The sequence below is a fragment of the Sminthopsis crassicaudata genome, chromosome 1, assembly GCF_048593235.1.
Source record: "Sminthopsis crassicaudata isolate SCR6 chromosome 1, ASM4859323v1, whole genome shotgun sequence".
Lineage (NCBI taxonomy): Eukaryota > Metazoa > Chordata > Mammalia > Dasyuromorphia > Dasyuridae > Sminthopsis > Sminthopsis crassicaudata.
The window spans coordinates 168,504,015-168,519,793 of record NC_133617.1 but is presented as its reverse complement, the minus strand read 5'-3'; the positions used below and the strand labels follow the sequence as shown (position 1 = coordinate 168,519,793).

General features: G+C 36.1%; 1 protein-coding gene across 1 annotated transcript in view; it reads right to left on the bottom strand.

Annotated features, from left to right (window-relative positions):
- Positions 1 to 974: 974 nt before the first annotated feature.
- BMP6 (bone morphogenetic protein 6) overlaps positions 975 to 15,779 on the bottom strand; it is a 196,767-nt gene continuing 181,962 nt past the window's right edge. The window contains exons 5-7 of the mRNA XM_074271188.1: positions 2,175 to 2,251; positions 1,682 to 1,792; positions 975 to 1,602 (exon numbers count right to left, since the gene is read on the bottom strand). Of these exons, the coding sequence (XP_074127289.1) occupies positions 1,453 to 1,602; positions 1,682 to 1,792; positions 2,175 to 2,251 (338 nt within the window). The 3' untranslated portion in view covers positions 975 to 1,452. The remainder of the gene's footprint in view (positions 1,603 to 1,681; positions 1,793 to 2,174; positions 2,252 to 15,779) is intronic.

Below are 15,779 nucleotides of genomic sequence, written 5' to 3'. Positions count from 1 at the left end.
AACTAGACCATGTTATCCATCTCTGCCTTGAAGGAAGTCTTTATTAAACACACATGGTTGGTTCACAAATGGTTTTTAAAAACTGTCTAGAGAAGCACAATCCTCATGAATGTCTGGAGCTTTGCATCATGAGTATATTGTATTAAAAAAAATCAAAGTGGTACAATTTGTTTACACTGAAACTTTCTAATAAACTCTTTTTTAAAAAAAAGCCTAGTCTTTCTTTAAATGATACAGCAAAATGGATATAAAATAATGGCAATAAATTATAGTTTATATTTACAAAAAACTGTAAGTGCAAATAGTTATAGATCATAAATGTATTGTTTAACCAGTTTAGCATGAAATAGATTTCTTATTACATGGTTGCCCAAAACCAGAATTTTATTTTAAAAATAACCTAAGATTTAATCGGAGCTTGACCACCTCTACCTGAGACTGTGGTTCTTTTTCTTAAACAGTGTAATTACCCAATCCACTTCATAAAATGTGGGGATATCTCTGCAAAGACTTTCAATTTCACCTTTTAAAATTTTGTTTTGATTCTGGTATTAAGTGTATTCCATGATAAGAGAAAAAAAAGCCAAACCTACTTCATTGATATATAGATAGGCTGCTAGATTCAATTTTCCATCATTTGCTGTATTTTCAAACAGGATCTACTAAAAAGGTGGGTCATAACACTGTTTTCACAAGTTATACAGTCTGTTGAGAAGACAACTATTAAAAGTATATCCCCCCCAATCCAGATTTGCTTCAAAGGATGAGGGGCCAAGTGCTTAGTACTTACATATATAAATTCAGTGTATGCTCAGACCTAAGGGAAAAGAGATCTAGTAGGAGGATTGAGGCATGGGAAAATTTTTTCTTTGACTGAAATAAGTGTATTCTCACACCAGCAAAGCTCCAACACATACTTCATACTCTAAAACAAGGCACTTCCTGGACCCCCAGAATATGCCTAGGGGTGTTAGTCTAATTTTTTTTTTTTTTTTGTCGTGAATAAACCCTAAGACCAACAATTTGCCTCCAAGCTTATTTACTTGTAACATTTACTTTTGACATTTACTTTACACAGCCTAAAATAGCTTTATTCCCCTAAATTTTATTCTTCATTCTCAGGCATTAACACCACAAATAGCTTGATCCAAGCTAAAACAAATTACTTTTGGCAGACTTTTCTTTGGGAAAATCCTTCAAACACATCTTGTTACACACCCATGCTAAGCTTCCTACAAACCAGTCCCTACTCACATTATTTATCCAGTGAGCAATTTATCAATGAAAAGTCCTTTAATTCTTCTTTTTTTTCCATAAGGCACCAACATATAATTGTTTGACAATCTACTCAAAGTCAGCCCTGCCTCTGCAGCTTTTCTCACAGCAGATGTCACCTAGGAATCCAGGACGGATTTTCATAGGGTTTTACCAGGTGAGATTTTGGCTTTCAGGTCAATGACATCCACAAGCTCTCACCACCATATTTCTGTATTTTTTCAAGATGACATTGGAGTTGTCATCAAAGTAAAGCACTGAAATAGCATTTAGCTTGGTAGGTGCACAACATGGTTTAGGAACGTAATCAGGATTCATCAGATGAACCTATTAAAAAAGAAAAAAGAAGTCATACTCTACACTTGTATGACATACTCTAGATAGAAAATGAAATCTGTGTACTCACTAGAGTCTGTACGATTGCATGGTTTGTTGCATTCATATGTGCATTGAGTGGAAAGGAACATTCTCCATCACAATAATTGGCTGCATATCCTTTTGGTGCAATTATCCAATCCTTTAGAACAAAACAAGAAATATTCCATAATTTTTAAAACAATTATTTTTTTTTTTATTCTGGTGCACAAAAATACCCCATTGCTTCATCTTATGAAATCTTTTGCTAATGAAGTACAAATCCTACTAACTAGAAAGGTTAATGATAGTCTGTCATCCCAAACCAATCTGTTAGGATGGTTTATCTGTAAAGGTTGGCCACTGGGTGATAAAGGTTTTGGCTAAAACAGTTCATAACACTATCTTCTAGGTTGTAGGCTTTCTCTCAAGAGTTTACATAAACCCTAAAGCTATTGATTTTTGCAAATTACCCTAAGGTTTGGGTTTGTGCCATAGGAAGGTTTGTGATCAATATCCTACCAGAGAATATCCAGAGAACTCACCTGCCATCCTAGATCTTGAAAGCTCACATAAAGCTCATGCTTTCTGCAGGCTGTTTTTAAGTCACTGCTGTTATAATCTGTCAAGAGGAAGCAGAGTCATAATCACATATATTAAACAAACTTAGAAATAAAACAAACACACTGATGTTTGTGCAGGTGGGCAAGTTCTTTCCTTTGGGGACACTTTTCTTATCTATCCATATAGGAATCAATCAACTAACAAATATTTACATAGGAGTTTACAACCTAGTTCGGAAAGGCAAAACATAGGGAGAGGGGAGGAGAAAGGGAGAAGAGAGAAGGAAAGAGAAAAAGAGAACTAACAGTAAACTGTGCATTCTTGGTATAAATCCAGCCTAATTATAGTTTATATGTAATCTTTGTGATGTGTTGACTGTTTGCTAATATTTATTTTAAAGTTTTTGTATCAATACTTAATAGGGATAGTAATCAATAGTTTTCTTTTACTGTGTTGACTCTCCCTAGTTTATTATCAAGACTATATTTAAGTCATAGAAAGAATTTAGTAGGGTCTCTTTTGTTATATATTTTTTCAGACAGTTGATGTAATAGTTGGATTAATTCTTTAAATGTTTGGTAGAATTCACTTGAAAATCCATATGATCCTTTTTTCCCTTTGGGAGTAAATTTATGACTTGTCCAATTTCTTTTTCTAAGATGAGATTATTTAAAAAATTTTTTTCACATTCCATTAATCTCAGTTTATAATTTTTTTTCTTTTTTTTCCCCTGAGGCAATTGGGATTAAGTGACTTGCCCAGAGTCACACAGCTAGGAAATGTTAAGTGTCTGAGACCAGATTTGAACTCTGGTCCTCCTGACTTCAGGGCTGGTGCTCTATCCACTGTACCACCTAGCTGCCCCCTCAGTTTATAATTTTGTAAATATTCATCCATTTCATTTAGATTATCAGTTTTACTAGCAAATAGTTGGGCTCCTAATATGTTCTTTTATTACTATTTCATCAGTTGTGAGTTTACCTTTTTCATTTCTGATACTGCTAATTTGCTTTTTTTAATCAAGTTTTTGTTTTTTACTTTTTTCAACTACATCCAACTCTTTGTGACTTCATTTGTTATTTTGATTGTTTTTGTTTTTGCAAAGATACTGGAGTGGTTTGCCATTTCCTTCTCCAGCTCATTTTATAGATATGGAACTAAGTTAAATGACTTACCAAAGGTCACACAGCTAATAAATGTCTTGAGTCTGAATTTGAACTCAAGTCCTGATTCTAGTTAGCTAATGACATTTAAATTATTTTTCATTGGTCCTCTTTTTTTTGAGGGCATCACTATCACTTACCCTTTTTTCCACTACCTTTAAATATCCCCTTCTCATTAAAACAAAAAGGAAAAAAAAAGTGGGTAATATGCTTCATCATCTAAGTGCTCTGGAAATATGATTGGTTATTACATTGATCAGAGTTCATAAGTCTCAAAGTTCTTTAGTGTTGTCCTTACATAAATTATGCTCTTGGTTTAATGTCCCAGGATTTTCTGAAATTTTCTCTTTTGTCATTTCATATGGTTTGATAATATTCCATTTCATTCATCATTATCAATTGAAGGGCACCCACTTAGTTTCCAGTTCTTTTCTGAATCATTCAGGTTCAAAACACTTTTTGATTACAGCTCTTTCCTCTCCAGTTTTACTCTTTCTTCTAACCACCCTCTCCTTATCCTCACCTGTTTCCCTATTCAGTTTGAAATACACCTTTTTTTCTTAATATTTTACTTTTCAATTACATGTAAAGATAGTTTTCAACATTCATTTTTGTAAGATCTTGAGTCCACTTTTTTTCTCCCTTTTTCCCTCTTATCCCTTTCCCAAGGCAGCAAGCAATCGGATAAATCGGATAAAGGTTGTGTGTGCACAATCATATTAAACCTATTTCCACATTAGTCATGTTGGGAAGAAGAATCAGAACAAAAGGGAAAAATCATGATATAGGGGGAAAAAAGCAATAATAGTATGCTTCAATCTGCAAAAATAGTATGTTTCAATCTGTATTCAAACTCCATAGTTCTTTCTCTGGATGTAGAGAGCATTTTCCATTATGAGACTTATGGACTTGTCTTAAATTATTGTAATGCTGAGGTGACCTAATGTTGCTGTTATTGTGTATAATGTTTTCCTGGTTCCACCCATTTCATTGAGCATCAGTTCAGGTAAGTCTTTCCAGGTTTTTCTGAAATCCACTTGTTCATCATTTATTATAGAACAATAATATTCCATCACATTCATATACCATAACTTATTCAGCCATTCTTCAACTGATAGGCATCCCCTCAATTTGTAATTCTTTGCCACCACAACAAGAGCTGCTATAAAATTTTTGTATATGTGGGTCCTTTTCTCTTTTGTATGATCTTTTTTGGATACAAACCTAGTAGTAGTATTACTGGATCAAAGTGTATGCACAGTTTGATAGTCTTAGTTCTAAAATGGTTGGATTGGGGACAGCTAGGTGGCGCAGTGGATAGAGCACCAGCCCTGACTTCAGGAGGACCGGAGTTCAAATCTGGTCTCAGACACTTAGCACTTCCTAGCTGTGTGATCCTGGGCAAGTCACTTAATCTCAGCCTCAAAAAAAAAAAAATAAAATAAAATAAAATAAAATGGTTGGATTAATGAGTTTTATGTATTCCTATACCATCATCTAAGCCTTCAGCAAGTTGTAATCTTTATGCTGATAGAAGGTCTTGCTTTGATGTTGATGACTGTTGATGACTTGATATTGATCAAGTAGAAGTTTCTAAAAGCTGAAATGGCTGTGGCAATTTTTTAAAGAGCAACAATGAAGTTTGCTCCATAACTTGACTTTTCCTTCCACTTAAATACTTAGAGGCCATTAAAGAATTATTAATTAGCCTAATTTCAGTATCATTCTATTTTAGAGAATAGGGAGCCCTCAGCAGAGGAAGAGAGAGATAGGAACAGCTGGTTGGTGGAGCAGTCAGAATATACATTTATCAATTAAATTTGCCATCTTATATAGGTGTGTGGTTTGTGGTGCCTCCAAACAGTTATAATAGTACTAACTATAGCTTGCTATAACAGATATAATAATAATAATAAAAGTTTGAAATATTGCAATACAGAGTCACAAAATGTGACACAAAGACACAATGTGGATACATGCTGGTGGAAAAATGACACGATAAAGAATTGCCCCAAACTTTCATTTTGAAGTGAAATATCTACAAATTATATATTCTTGTATTGAATTCCAAGATTGTTCATGTATAGAAAAAAAAGTGAAGTTGCCATGTCTTATATGATGCTGACAGCGATACCTTAGTACTTGGAAGAACTAGAAGGTTTAGGTATTTTTTCTTTGATGTGGAATACATAGCTTTGTAACATTGACAATTCATTTCACCTGTTTACCTCAATTTCCTTATCTGTAACTGGAGAAGGAAATGGCAAATCATTTTAGGATCTTTGCCAGGACAACCCCAAATGGGGTTATGAAAATTTGATATGATTGGAAAACAATTAAATAACATAACATGACAATATTAATATCAGATTTTGGATTGGCAATATGGTTGATCTTTTACATCCTTGGAGTCAGGAAGACCTGGATTCAAGGTGTACATAATGATTGTTATCCTGACAAGTCATTCCAAAGGTAACACTCCAGACTTGTTACAGACTAGCTATTACTCTTCATTGCTAAAGTGAATTTCCACATTAGAGTTTCTCTCACCAGGGTAATCACATGTGTATGCTTTTCTCCCCTTTTTTCCTTTTATTCTCAACCTCTTAGCCAATAAAAGCAAATTGACCATCTCTTTCCACCCTGCACATCAGGAATTAGAGCAAAAGACTCTATAGAATGATACAACAGGAAGATTTCCAGTCATAGGATCATGACTTTGGAACTGGCAGGGTCGTTAAAGGTCACTGACTTCATCTTCATTTAACAGATAAAGTAAATTCATCTTAGAGGCATGAAGTCATTTGTTTAAGATCATAAAGGGTGATTATGAGAGCTTGGATTCATTAAAAATGTTAGTATTAGACTATGATTTGTTCTTTTCAAAAAGTTTATTGGAACAAAATATCAGTATCATCCTAAAATATTGTCATCATAGAATCTTATTGCTGGTGGGGGGACTTCAGTCAACACTTTCCTGAAGCACTTTACAGCTTTCATTTTTGTGATTTTTCATTCATTCCTTCAACAAACCCACTACTAAATAAATGTCCACTATTTGTCAGGAATTGTCCCAAGGCTGTAGATAAAAGCAAAGAGAAAAACAAAGCAATCCCTGCCCTCAAAAACTTTACATTCAATTGACAGAAAATAATACATACACAGAAAAGATAAATATGGAATATATACAGAAGAACTATTAATTTGAGGAAAGGACATTCTAATAACTAGAGAGGTCAGGATATATTTTTGAATATCCTATTGAATGTCAAGTCCTGTTCAGCACCTAGAACAGTACCTTAATGTTTATCAGAAATTGAATATAAATTCAGCAGCTTTGTGGAAAATGATTGGAATGAAAAAACTGAAACCAGAGACGATTTGGAGGTTGTTGCAATAGCCCAATTAAGAGATGATAAAGCCTTTAAAAAGTTAATAAGTATGTGAGTAGAGTGAAAGGAACAGGTTTGAGAGATGTAGAAGTAGGATCTACAAGACTTGGCAACTGATTGACTGAGAAGTAAAGCACAGTGAAAAGCTGAGAATTATTCCCAAGCTGAGAATCTAGATGACTAGAAGGATGATAGAGACATCTATAGAAATAAAAAGGTTAGGAAGAAGGGGTTGTTTAAGGTGAAAAATAAGGGGTTTTATTTGAGTCATGATAAATTTAATAGAGTATATTGTTGCAGCTGGCCCAAAGGCAGTTGGTGGTATGGGACTGAGATTCACAAAGTTAGGACCAAATCTGGTCCTAAATTTTAGATCTAGAAATCTTGAGCACAGAGATAATAGTTGAATCTATAGAAACTGATGAGTAAGAAATTAGAAAGAGAGAAGAGCTGATCTAGGATAGAGTTCTGTGGTACCTCAAACAGGAAGTGGAATAGGGCTAATCATCTAGGAAGAGATTGAGAGACAGTACAGGAAGGAGGAGAAGAGTGAACCAAGAGAAAACCATATCATGGAAATTCAAGATGGAATGGCTAAGACTGGTTTTTAACCTGAAGTGTGTGAACTTAAAAAAAGTTTTTTTGTAACTATTTCAACATGATTTGTTTCCTTTCTAATACTATGTGTTTTAATTTTTTCATTTAGAGACATTATTCTAATAAGGGATTCATGGGTTTCACCAGATAGACAGAGGTCCATGAAAAAAGGGTAAGGGCTGCCAATCCAGGAGGAGAAGACAGTCAGAAGTGCCAATTGCTATAGAGAGGACTAAAAAGAGAAAAGGCTATTGGATGTAGTAATCAATAAATTGGTAACCTAGAAGAAGATAGTTCTAGTTGAGTCATGAGATAGGAGGTCTGATTGCAAGGAACTGAGACATGAGTGGAAAGTAAGAAAATGGAGGCAATTAGCATAGTGAACAAAATTTATTCCAAATACTCAGATGTCTCTCTAATGCCATTGATGTGAGATCAACTGACCCCTGATTGCATAGCTCACAACTCATCTGTGATTGCCCACTCTTTCTGACTCTTGTCCTTGTCCTGCCATCAGTTTTTCTCAGAGGGTCCACATGCTATGTTTTATATCTTCCCCACTTTTCTTCTCATATCTGAAGACATCTTTGTCCATTTCTTATCCTTAACTTTTGCATAAAATCACTCTTTTCTTGCATATAGAGCCCTCTTTCTAGAATTCCGATAGAATCACAGAATCAGGAAGTGATCTCACTGATCACATTTAGTACAATCTGCTCACTCCACAGAAAAGGAAACTGACTCAAAGGAATTCTCTGGAATTCACATCACTTTGCCTCTTCAGTAGAGTCTGAAGCAGTACTTTAAGAGACACACTCCACCCTGCTATCCTAACTACCTGACCTAAACACCAAAAATGGAACACATAGCCCAAATCCTTAATCTGGGCCTTTTCCCACTTTACTTCACTCTAACAGACTGACAGTGTTCCATTAAAACAGACTTCTAACCACCTTTCCTGTGCTGGGGACCAAAAATCTTTCAGAGGGCTGGAAACTTGAGCTCTTGAACTGGAATGTGGCCTGCACATGGAGTTAGACAACACACTTGTATCTGGACAAAGGCAGGTGAAGGAAATTTTCTTGATGCTTGGCTCTCCATTTCCCATGACAAAATGCCATGATGACATCACTGATGGCACCTGCAGTTGGGGTTTCCCATCTATATTCAGAAACTTCATGGAAATTTCTGTTTGCTTGTGAATTTGCTTCTATTTTGACCCTCTCGATGTTAAACAAAGACAACTTTCTATGTTAAGAACAGCTGTTTCTTTTAGAGTTGGACACTGGCATTTTTGTTGTTTCATGAGGATTGGGGCCGGCAGGAGGAAAAGGAGGAATTTAACTCTCATGTTTTTCCTCCTCCAGATATGCTTACGCCATGCTTATGTTTCCTTATAACTTCTATGTTAAGTTCTGGCAAGGAATATATAAATATTTACAGAGGTTAATTCCCCCAAGAATACTTCTGACTACTCATAGGTTGTCAGTTTTCTGGGTTCCTCAGTAAATTTAGTGGCGAGGCCATTTTTTCCCCCTAAGGCTTGACAAGAGATTCAGAAACTGACCTTTCCCTATTGATTTAATTGATTTGCTTGGATAAAGCCAGTGTAAGATAATCACAAAATTAATAATAACCTACTTAACATGAAAGTGAGCTTGGATGGGATAAAGAAAGATGCCAGGTCTCACAAAAACAGGCATTGAACAAAAGCAGAATAGAAGGGAAAAGGGGATCAGAAAGGGGAGCCCTCTGTACTGCTAAAACTCTGGGGCAGCATTTGTGAATTCACAAGGGGGCATCAGAGGGCCAATTCCTATCAAAATAGTAGTAGCATTTATTGCTTTATTCAGACAACTTCTGGACCCAGAGAATCTGTCCTATAGGAAATTGATCTAAGAATAAATGAGTGACTTGATTAGAGTTCTTCTGATACTGAACACTGAAAAGAAAACTCAATTTTCATTTGGCTTTCCAAGTCAAATCTAAGGTCCTTCACAAATTGGTACTACCCTGACTTTCTAACCTTTAATTACACTATACCTGTCAGAATATATCCCATACTGTTGCTTCAGAACCTTTGTTCACACTCTTTCCTATTCTTGTAACGTCTCCCCCACCCACTTCTGCCTTCTGAAAGCCTTTAATACTCCAAAATTTTGAGACTTTAATGATGTCATTAAAGCTCTTCATTCCTTTTCCCTCTTTTACCTCTCCCCAAGTGGATTTTACTGTTTCTGTTGTAACACAGATTGTAACATCTTAGGAGACTGTTTTTTGAGTGACAAGAGCTAAAAAAGTCAACACTTTGTTAAATAACCTTCTGAGCTCTTTGAGGTATAAACCTAATAGTGGTATCAGTGAGTCAAAAGGCAAGGCACAGTTCAGTAATTGTGCAAGAAAAGTTCAAAGTTGATTTCTAGAATTGTTGAATGACTTCATAGCTCTATCAATAGCTATTAGTGTGTCTGTCCTCCCAAAGCCTTTCCAACAATTCTTATTTTCCTCTTTTTTTTGTGTGATTTTTGCCTGTTTCTTGAATGGGATGAAGATGAATCTTAAAAGTTATTTTGAGTTGCATTTATTTTTATTGCTTTAGAACATTTTCATATAATTGCTAATAGCTTAGCTCGTTTCACCAGACACTAGTTTATTTCTCAAGTAACATAGATTCTTCTTCTATCCCCAGGGTTTAGCACAGTGCCTGGCACATAGTAGGTACTTAATAAATATTTATTGGCTTGATTTGGAATAAGGAACTTAAAGCTTAAGAACACAGAATTAATAAGGATTTGAATTTATATCTCAATACAATTTCTCTACTGTGCCATATACTCAGAGATAATAAGAACATAGTGTGAAGGTGGTTTACTATCATGGCACTGCCCTTGATCAATAACCTAATTTTGTAGCCACTGAGCTTGAAAATACAAAAGATCCAGGAATTTTTTCTCCAATTTCAACTTTCTACTCCCCCCCCCCAGGCAATTGGGGTTAAATGACTTGCCCAGGGTCACATAGCTAGGAAGTAGTAAGTATCTGAGGCTGAATTTGAACTCAGGTCTTCCTGACTTCAGGGCTGGTGCTCTATCTGCTGCAACCACCTAGCTGCCCCTTTTTACTTTATTCTTAAGAAATATTGTCCCCCTCAATAGTTTCCTACTTGAAATGCCCAGCTGTAATTTAAAATACACACACCTTTTCAAAGCTTAGTAGTTCACTTGCCATTGAATCATTTGACATTGTTAATCACTTTCTTCTCCTGGCCTCTTTCTTTTCTCTAGATTTTCCTGATGATGATCTCACCTAGCTGTTCTATGTATCTGACAACTCCTTTTCAGTTACTTTGCTGGTTCTTCATCTAAAACATTTCACTAATCATGAGTGTCCTTCAAAGCACTATACTAGAGCTTTTTTCTTTGAAGCCACTAAGCTAAATCATTTGGTGACCTCATCACTTCACATGGGTTCAATGACTATTTTTATGTAGACTCTTCCCCATCCTGTATATCTAAAGCAACCTCTCTGTGTGAGCTGTATAGTCATCCATCACAGACATATCAAACTGTCCCTCAAATATCTCAAATTCAACATGTACAAAACAGAACTCTTCTGTTCTCTCTCTCCTCTTTTTCCCTTTGAAAAAACACAAAAGTAGTTAGTACAAACTCCAGAGAGTTTCTTTTCAAATAGATATGCTAAAGATTAAAATGCTTTCTGAGTCTTCTTTTTCTGAGACAACTGTTGCGGGGGAAGAAAATAAAGATTCTAAAAGATGATTTATCTCGGTGTACAGCACCTATTCAGTGCCATGCCATTCACCTCTCATCTCCAATAGCTGCCAAATATCATCATTTCTATTTCTATATCTCTCCTATGCATATCCTCCATTCTACTCAAAGATACTACTCTAGTTTAGCTCTTATTATTTTTTGCCATGGTTATAATAGACTCCTTATTTGTCTCCCTTTCTCAAGCCTTTGTCCATCCCAATTCATCATATTTACAACTGCCAAAGCAATTTGCCTAAAATGGGCCAGCTCAGATATTACTTTTTGCATGAGGTCTTTCCTGGTCCCCTTAGCTGCTAATGTTTCTCCCTCCCCATAAGGTTATCTTGGATCTGCTTTGTATGTGTTCTCTCAGAGCCTAAGATATTTTACAAAACTAAGCATTTTTAATTGAAAACCAAAGGACTATATAAAGTCCAAAGTGGGAACTCATTACAAACCAGGAAGGATTGAGAAGACAATATTTGAGATGAGCAATAAAGAATAGGTAAAAATGGATAATAGGGAAGGGCATCTCAAGCATATGGAAGGACAGGAATCCAAAGTAGGTGAAGGAATACACACAGGAGGTTTGGCTGGATGGGAAAAGGTCAAAGGATTATCCAAGATCCCTAGGGCATAGGCAACACATATTATGGGGAAAATCTAGGAAGATAGGATAGAACTACATTGTGAAGAACTTTGGCAAAGGAATGTCAGCTTTAGACATTTGTCAGTCATTTGTCAGATTTTTGAAGAGAGCTGTGCAATGACCAGATCTTAAGGGAGATCATTCTGGCAATGGTATAAAGAATAAATTATAGGGGGAAGATATTGGAAGTGGGAAAACACGTGAGGATTTTATTGTAATATTTCAGGTAGAAAGTAATGTGTTATATTAAAATGATAGTAATAGAAATGGAGACCAAGAGTGTTGTGTATTTCACTTTGGATATTTGTGAGGGGTTGAAACTGTAAATTCACTGTTGGAGAACTCCTTTATGCTAACTCCTCTAGGAATAAAGATTGGTAATGTCTATAACTTAAAAAGTGAGTGTTTTAAATGACTTTTTGTTATGGTTTATTTTGATTATATATATATATGACTCTTTGTGATCCCATTTGGAGTGTTTGTGGCAGAAATTTTAGAATGGTTTGACATTTCCTTCCCCAAATCATTTTTCAGATGAGGGAACTGAGGCAAACAGGATTGAGTGACTTGTCCAGCTTACTAGTAAGCTAGTAAGTATCTGAGGACAGGTTTGAACACATGAAGATGAGTCTTCCTGACTGCAGCCCTAGTGCTCTTTTCATTGAGCCATCTACATGGCTAATATATATATCAGCCTTAAGTCGCAGGCTAGCTCTATCTTTATTATGCTATGCTGCCTCCTATGCCATTTTACTATGAAGTATCATTCATTAATTGAAGATAGATTGGTAGAGTAGAAAGAATACAGTCTCTAAAGTTAGAGAGTTCAAAGGTTCAAATTTTACTTCTGATATTTAAGATCTTTCTGATTTTGGAAACCTTTGTCATTTGGTTTCCTCATCTGTAAAAATGAGGGAATTGGACTAGATGGCTCCTGAGGTTCCTTCCATATCAATATCTATGATCGTATTTCTAACAATTGGAATTAGGACCCTTGACATCACTTTGAGCACCATTTCCCTTTCATTACTTTTCTTTTTAATTAAAAAGCTGAACTCTGTTGACTCATACAGGTTTCTCTTCCTATATCAAATGAATGTCAGAAAAATACATTGTGGATGGCATGGGAATGACAAGGCCAACAACTGATCTCCCAGGGAAGGTTAACTGAATCGCCAAAGGAAGCATTGATTCCCCCAAATAGCCAGCAGGGAAGCTGCAGCCCCAGGAGCTAGGGAACAACAATCAAATTCCAACCCATCTCCCAGAGGGTCCTGGCATCCTGTCAATTGCCCTTTTTCAACACTGACTGAGAGGGAATGAGAAACACATGGGAAGAAACTAAGAGGACAAAAGTAGAAAGAGATACAGGGCAGGGGAAAAGCCAAGCAATCAGGTGGAAAGAGAGAGCAAATGGGAGAAATCAGGTCCCAGGACCCTTTTCTCTTCCACAGTCTCTCCAAATAGTTTTCTTGGGGCTCTGATCACGTGGTCAGGCTACAGGCCCAGGCCTGGTGAACTTCACAGCGGGGTACACATGAACATACCCTGTTAGAAAAATACCAGAACAGCAGGAGTTCAGGATGGAGTAGCATTTTAAAATCTGAATTTTCCAACATCTCTGAACTCAAGCTACAAATTTTCCCTAAAGAAAATTTGTTTTTGAAGGAAACGATTAATTCATTTCCTATTCCTTTCCCCCTCTACCTCCTCTCCTCCCAACCCCAATGTGTAGCCCGGGCAGGGACACAAAAAGTGACTGTGTTGAAATGGCACCTTTTTTCTCATTTCACATAGTTGCTCCCTCCATATCTTTGGGTCTTATCTGCTGACTCTGATCCAGAATAAGTTTCTGGCTCCTGTTAGCCTTACAGAATCAATACAGCTATTGAAGGACAAGCTGGAGGCTCCCCAACTCACTGTGTCATTACAATGCAGGAGGCAAAGTTACCATTCCAGGATTCTGATTTCTGCTTTCAATCACTCCAAAAGGTACTGGGGGCAAAGGGGCAGGGAACAGTTTGGTTCTTAGTTTCTGGGTTTAGTTTACAAAAATCTAGATAGTTGGTATGTAAGGCAAATTGAGGTTCCTTCTTCATGATTCCTAGTTCCATTAAAATTAGGGATAACTATCTCTTCTCAGCTACTTCCTGGAATATAAAAACACAGTAGAATACCAGTGATCTTCAAAATATCCTGAAGGTCTCTAACTAACTAGAAAAATCTCTAGATTTTATATTCCAGATTGAAAAGCCCCTGAAAACTAGTCTTTTTATAATTTTTGCTCAAACCAAGTTTTAGGTCTCTTTCTGCTTTTAATAGAAAAATAAAGAATATATAATCTATGCAAAGCATGATACCCATGTTATCTTACTTGATTCCTACAGCAATCCTGCAATTTAGGTACTATTATTGTCCGCATTTTACAAATAATGAAACAGAGACTTATAGACTTATGGACTTTCTCAGGCTCCCAGGCTAACACCTGTCTTAGGCAGTATACACACTCAGGCTTCCTTGATCTAGAGTTTAACACACTATTTACTAAACTATTATAGTTGCCTAAGAACTCCAAAGAATATAGCATTAAAAGACTAAGTGAAATTCTCAACATCCCCACACTCATTTTTCTAAAGTTTATCAACCTCCAATCTAGCAGATCATTGAGCTGGGTAACAAATCATGGGAATAATCATAGAATTAGAAGGAATGCCGGACAGAAAATAAAAAAGCTAGCTGATAGAGACAGAGAAAGATAGACCTAGCTAGAAAAAGAAATATATTTCTAAGCCATCTGGGGAGAAAAAAATCAAATATTTTTCAGCATCATTGTGCTATCTACTTTTTAGTGAGGTCTTGAACTTCAGAGGCTCACCAACCTAAAAGCACCTTACCAAATGCCTTATGAACTCTATATTCACTGTTTCAGCATTATTCTTGCCAACTATTTAAACAATTTGCAGATATTCCAGAGTGAAAACCAGTCTCTGAGATTACAATGAGAATAACACCATAAAGAAATATCATAGGATTTAGAATCAAGAGATTATAGTGATTGTCTGGTGCTCTTTTTTTTTTTTTTTTTTTAATAATAAGGCTGGAACAAGGAATAAGGGAACTATGAAGTGAAGATAGCTATGAAACTAGTTTCAAAGAATACAGTGACTGGTCACCACTTAGTGAGATCCACGGAATTGCTAGATTCCCTAGAATCCTGATGAACTACACAGCATGTGTTGGATTGAGACTAAGAAACCGTGTGTAAAAACAATACTGTCCAGATGACATCTAAGACCACTAGAGAAGTGCAGCATCAGCCAATGACCATCATTCATTCAGAACAGACAGCTGCAAAGAAGCTCAAGCAAGTGGAAAAATCATCCAGGGAGACTTTCATCCAAACTCATCGTCTGTCCAGTACATTTGTTTTTTGAAAGCCTAGCTTGAAAGCAAAGTACAGATGTTATAGCAAAATTGGGAGGAGGATTCTTGGCCTTTCTTTTGTTGTGAGTGAGCTCTGCAATCTCAAGCATAAACAGCTATGTTCCAAAAATAGTCACATATTTCAATGTCATATTCTAGCCTGATGACAGCCAGTGTGATGAATTATGGTAACTTCTTTACCCAGATGCAGAACAATCTCTGGTGGGTTTCTTCTGGTTGTTTTTTGGGTGGAGATATGCTCATTCAGGAGGAACACACTATTAAAAAAAAAGGGGGGGGAGGCAGCAAAAGCAAAATAATCTCTACCTCATGTCTTTTAAAAGAATTTCAGAAAGAAAAAAAATTATTGCTTAAAATTCAGGCCAGGGACTGAAACTTAATCTCTGCTGGATTTTGAGTTGGAGGACAGAGATTCAAATTCTGTCTCTATATTTTCTAATTGTGTGATCATGGGCAAACCATTCATACTGGATTAGACTAGATGATTTCTAAGGTGGCCCTCTAGGTCTCAAACATGAGTCTTCAAAAAAAAAAAATTGGCTCTACTAGGGTATAGTTAGAGAGTACC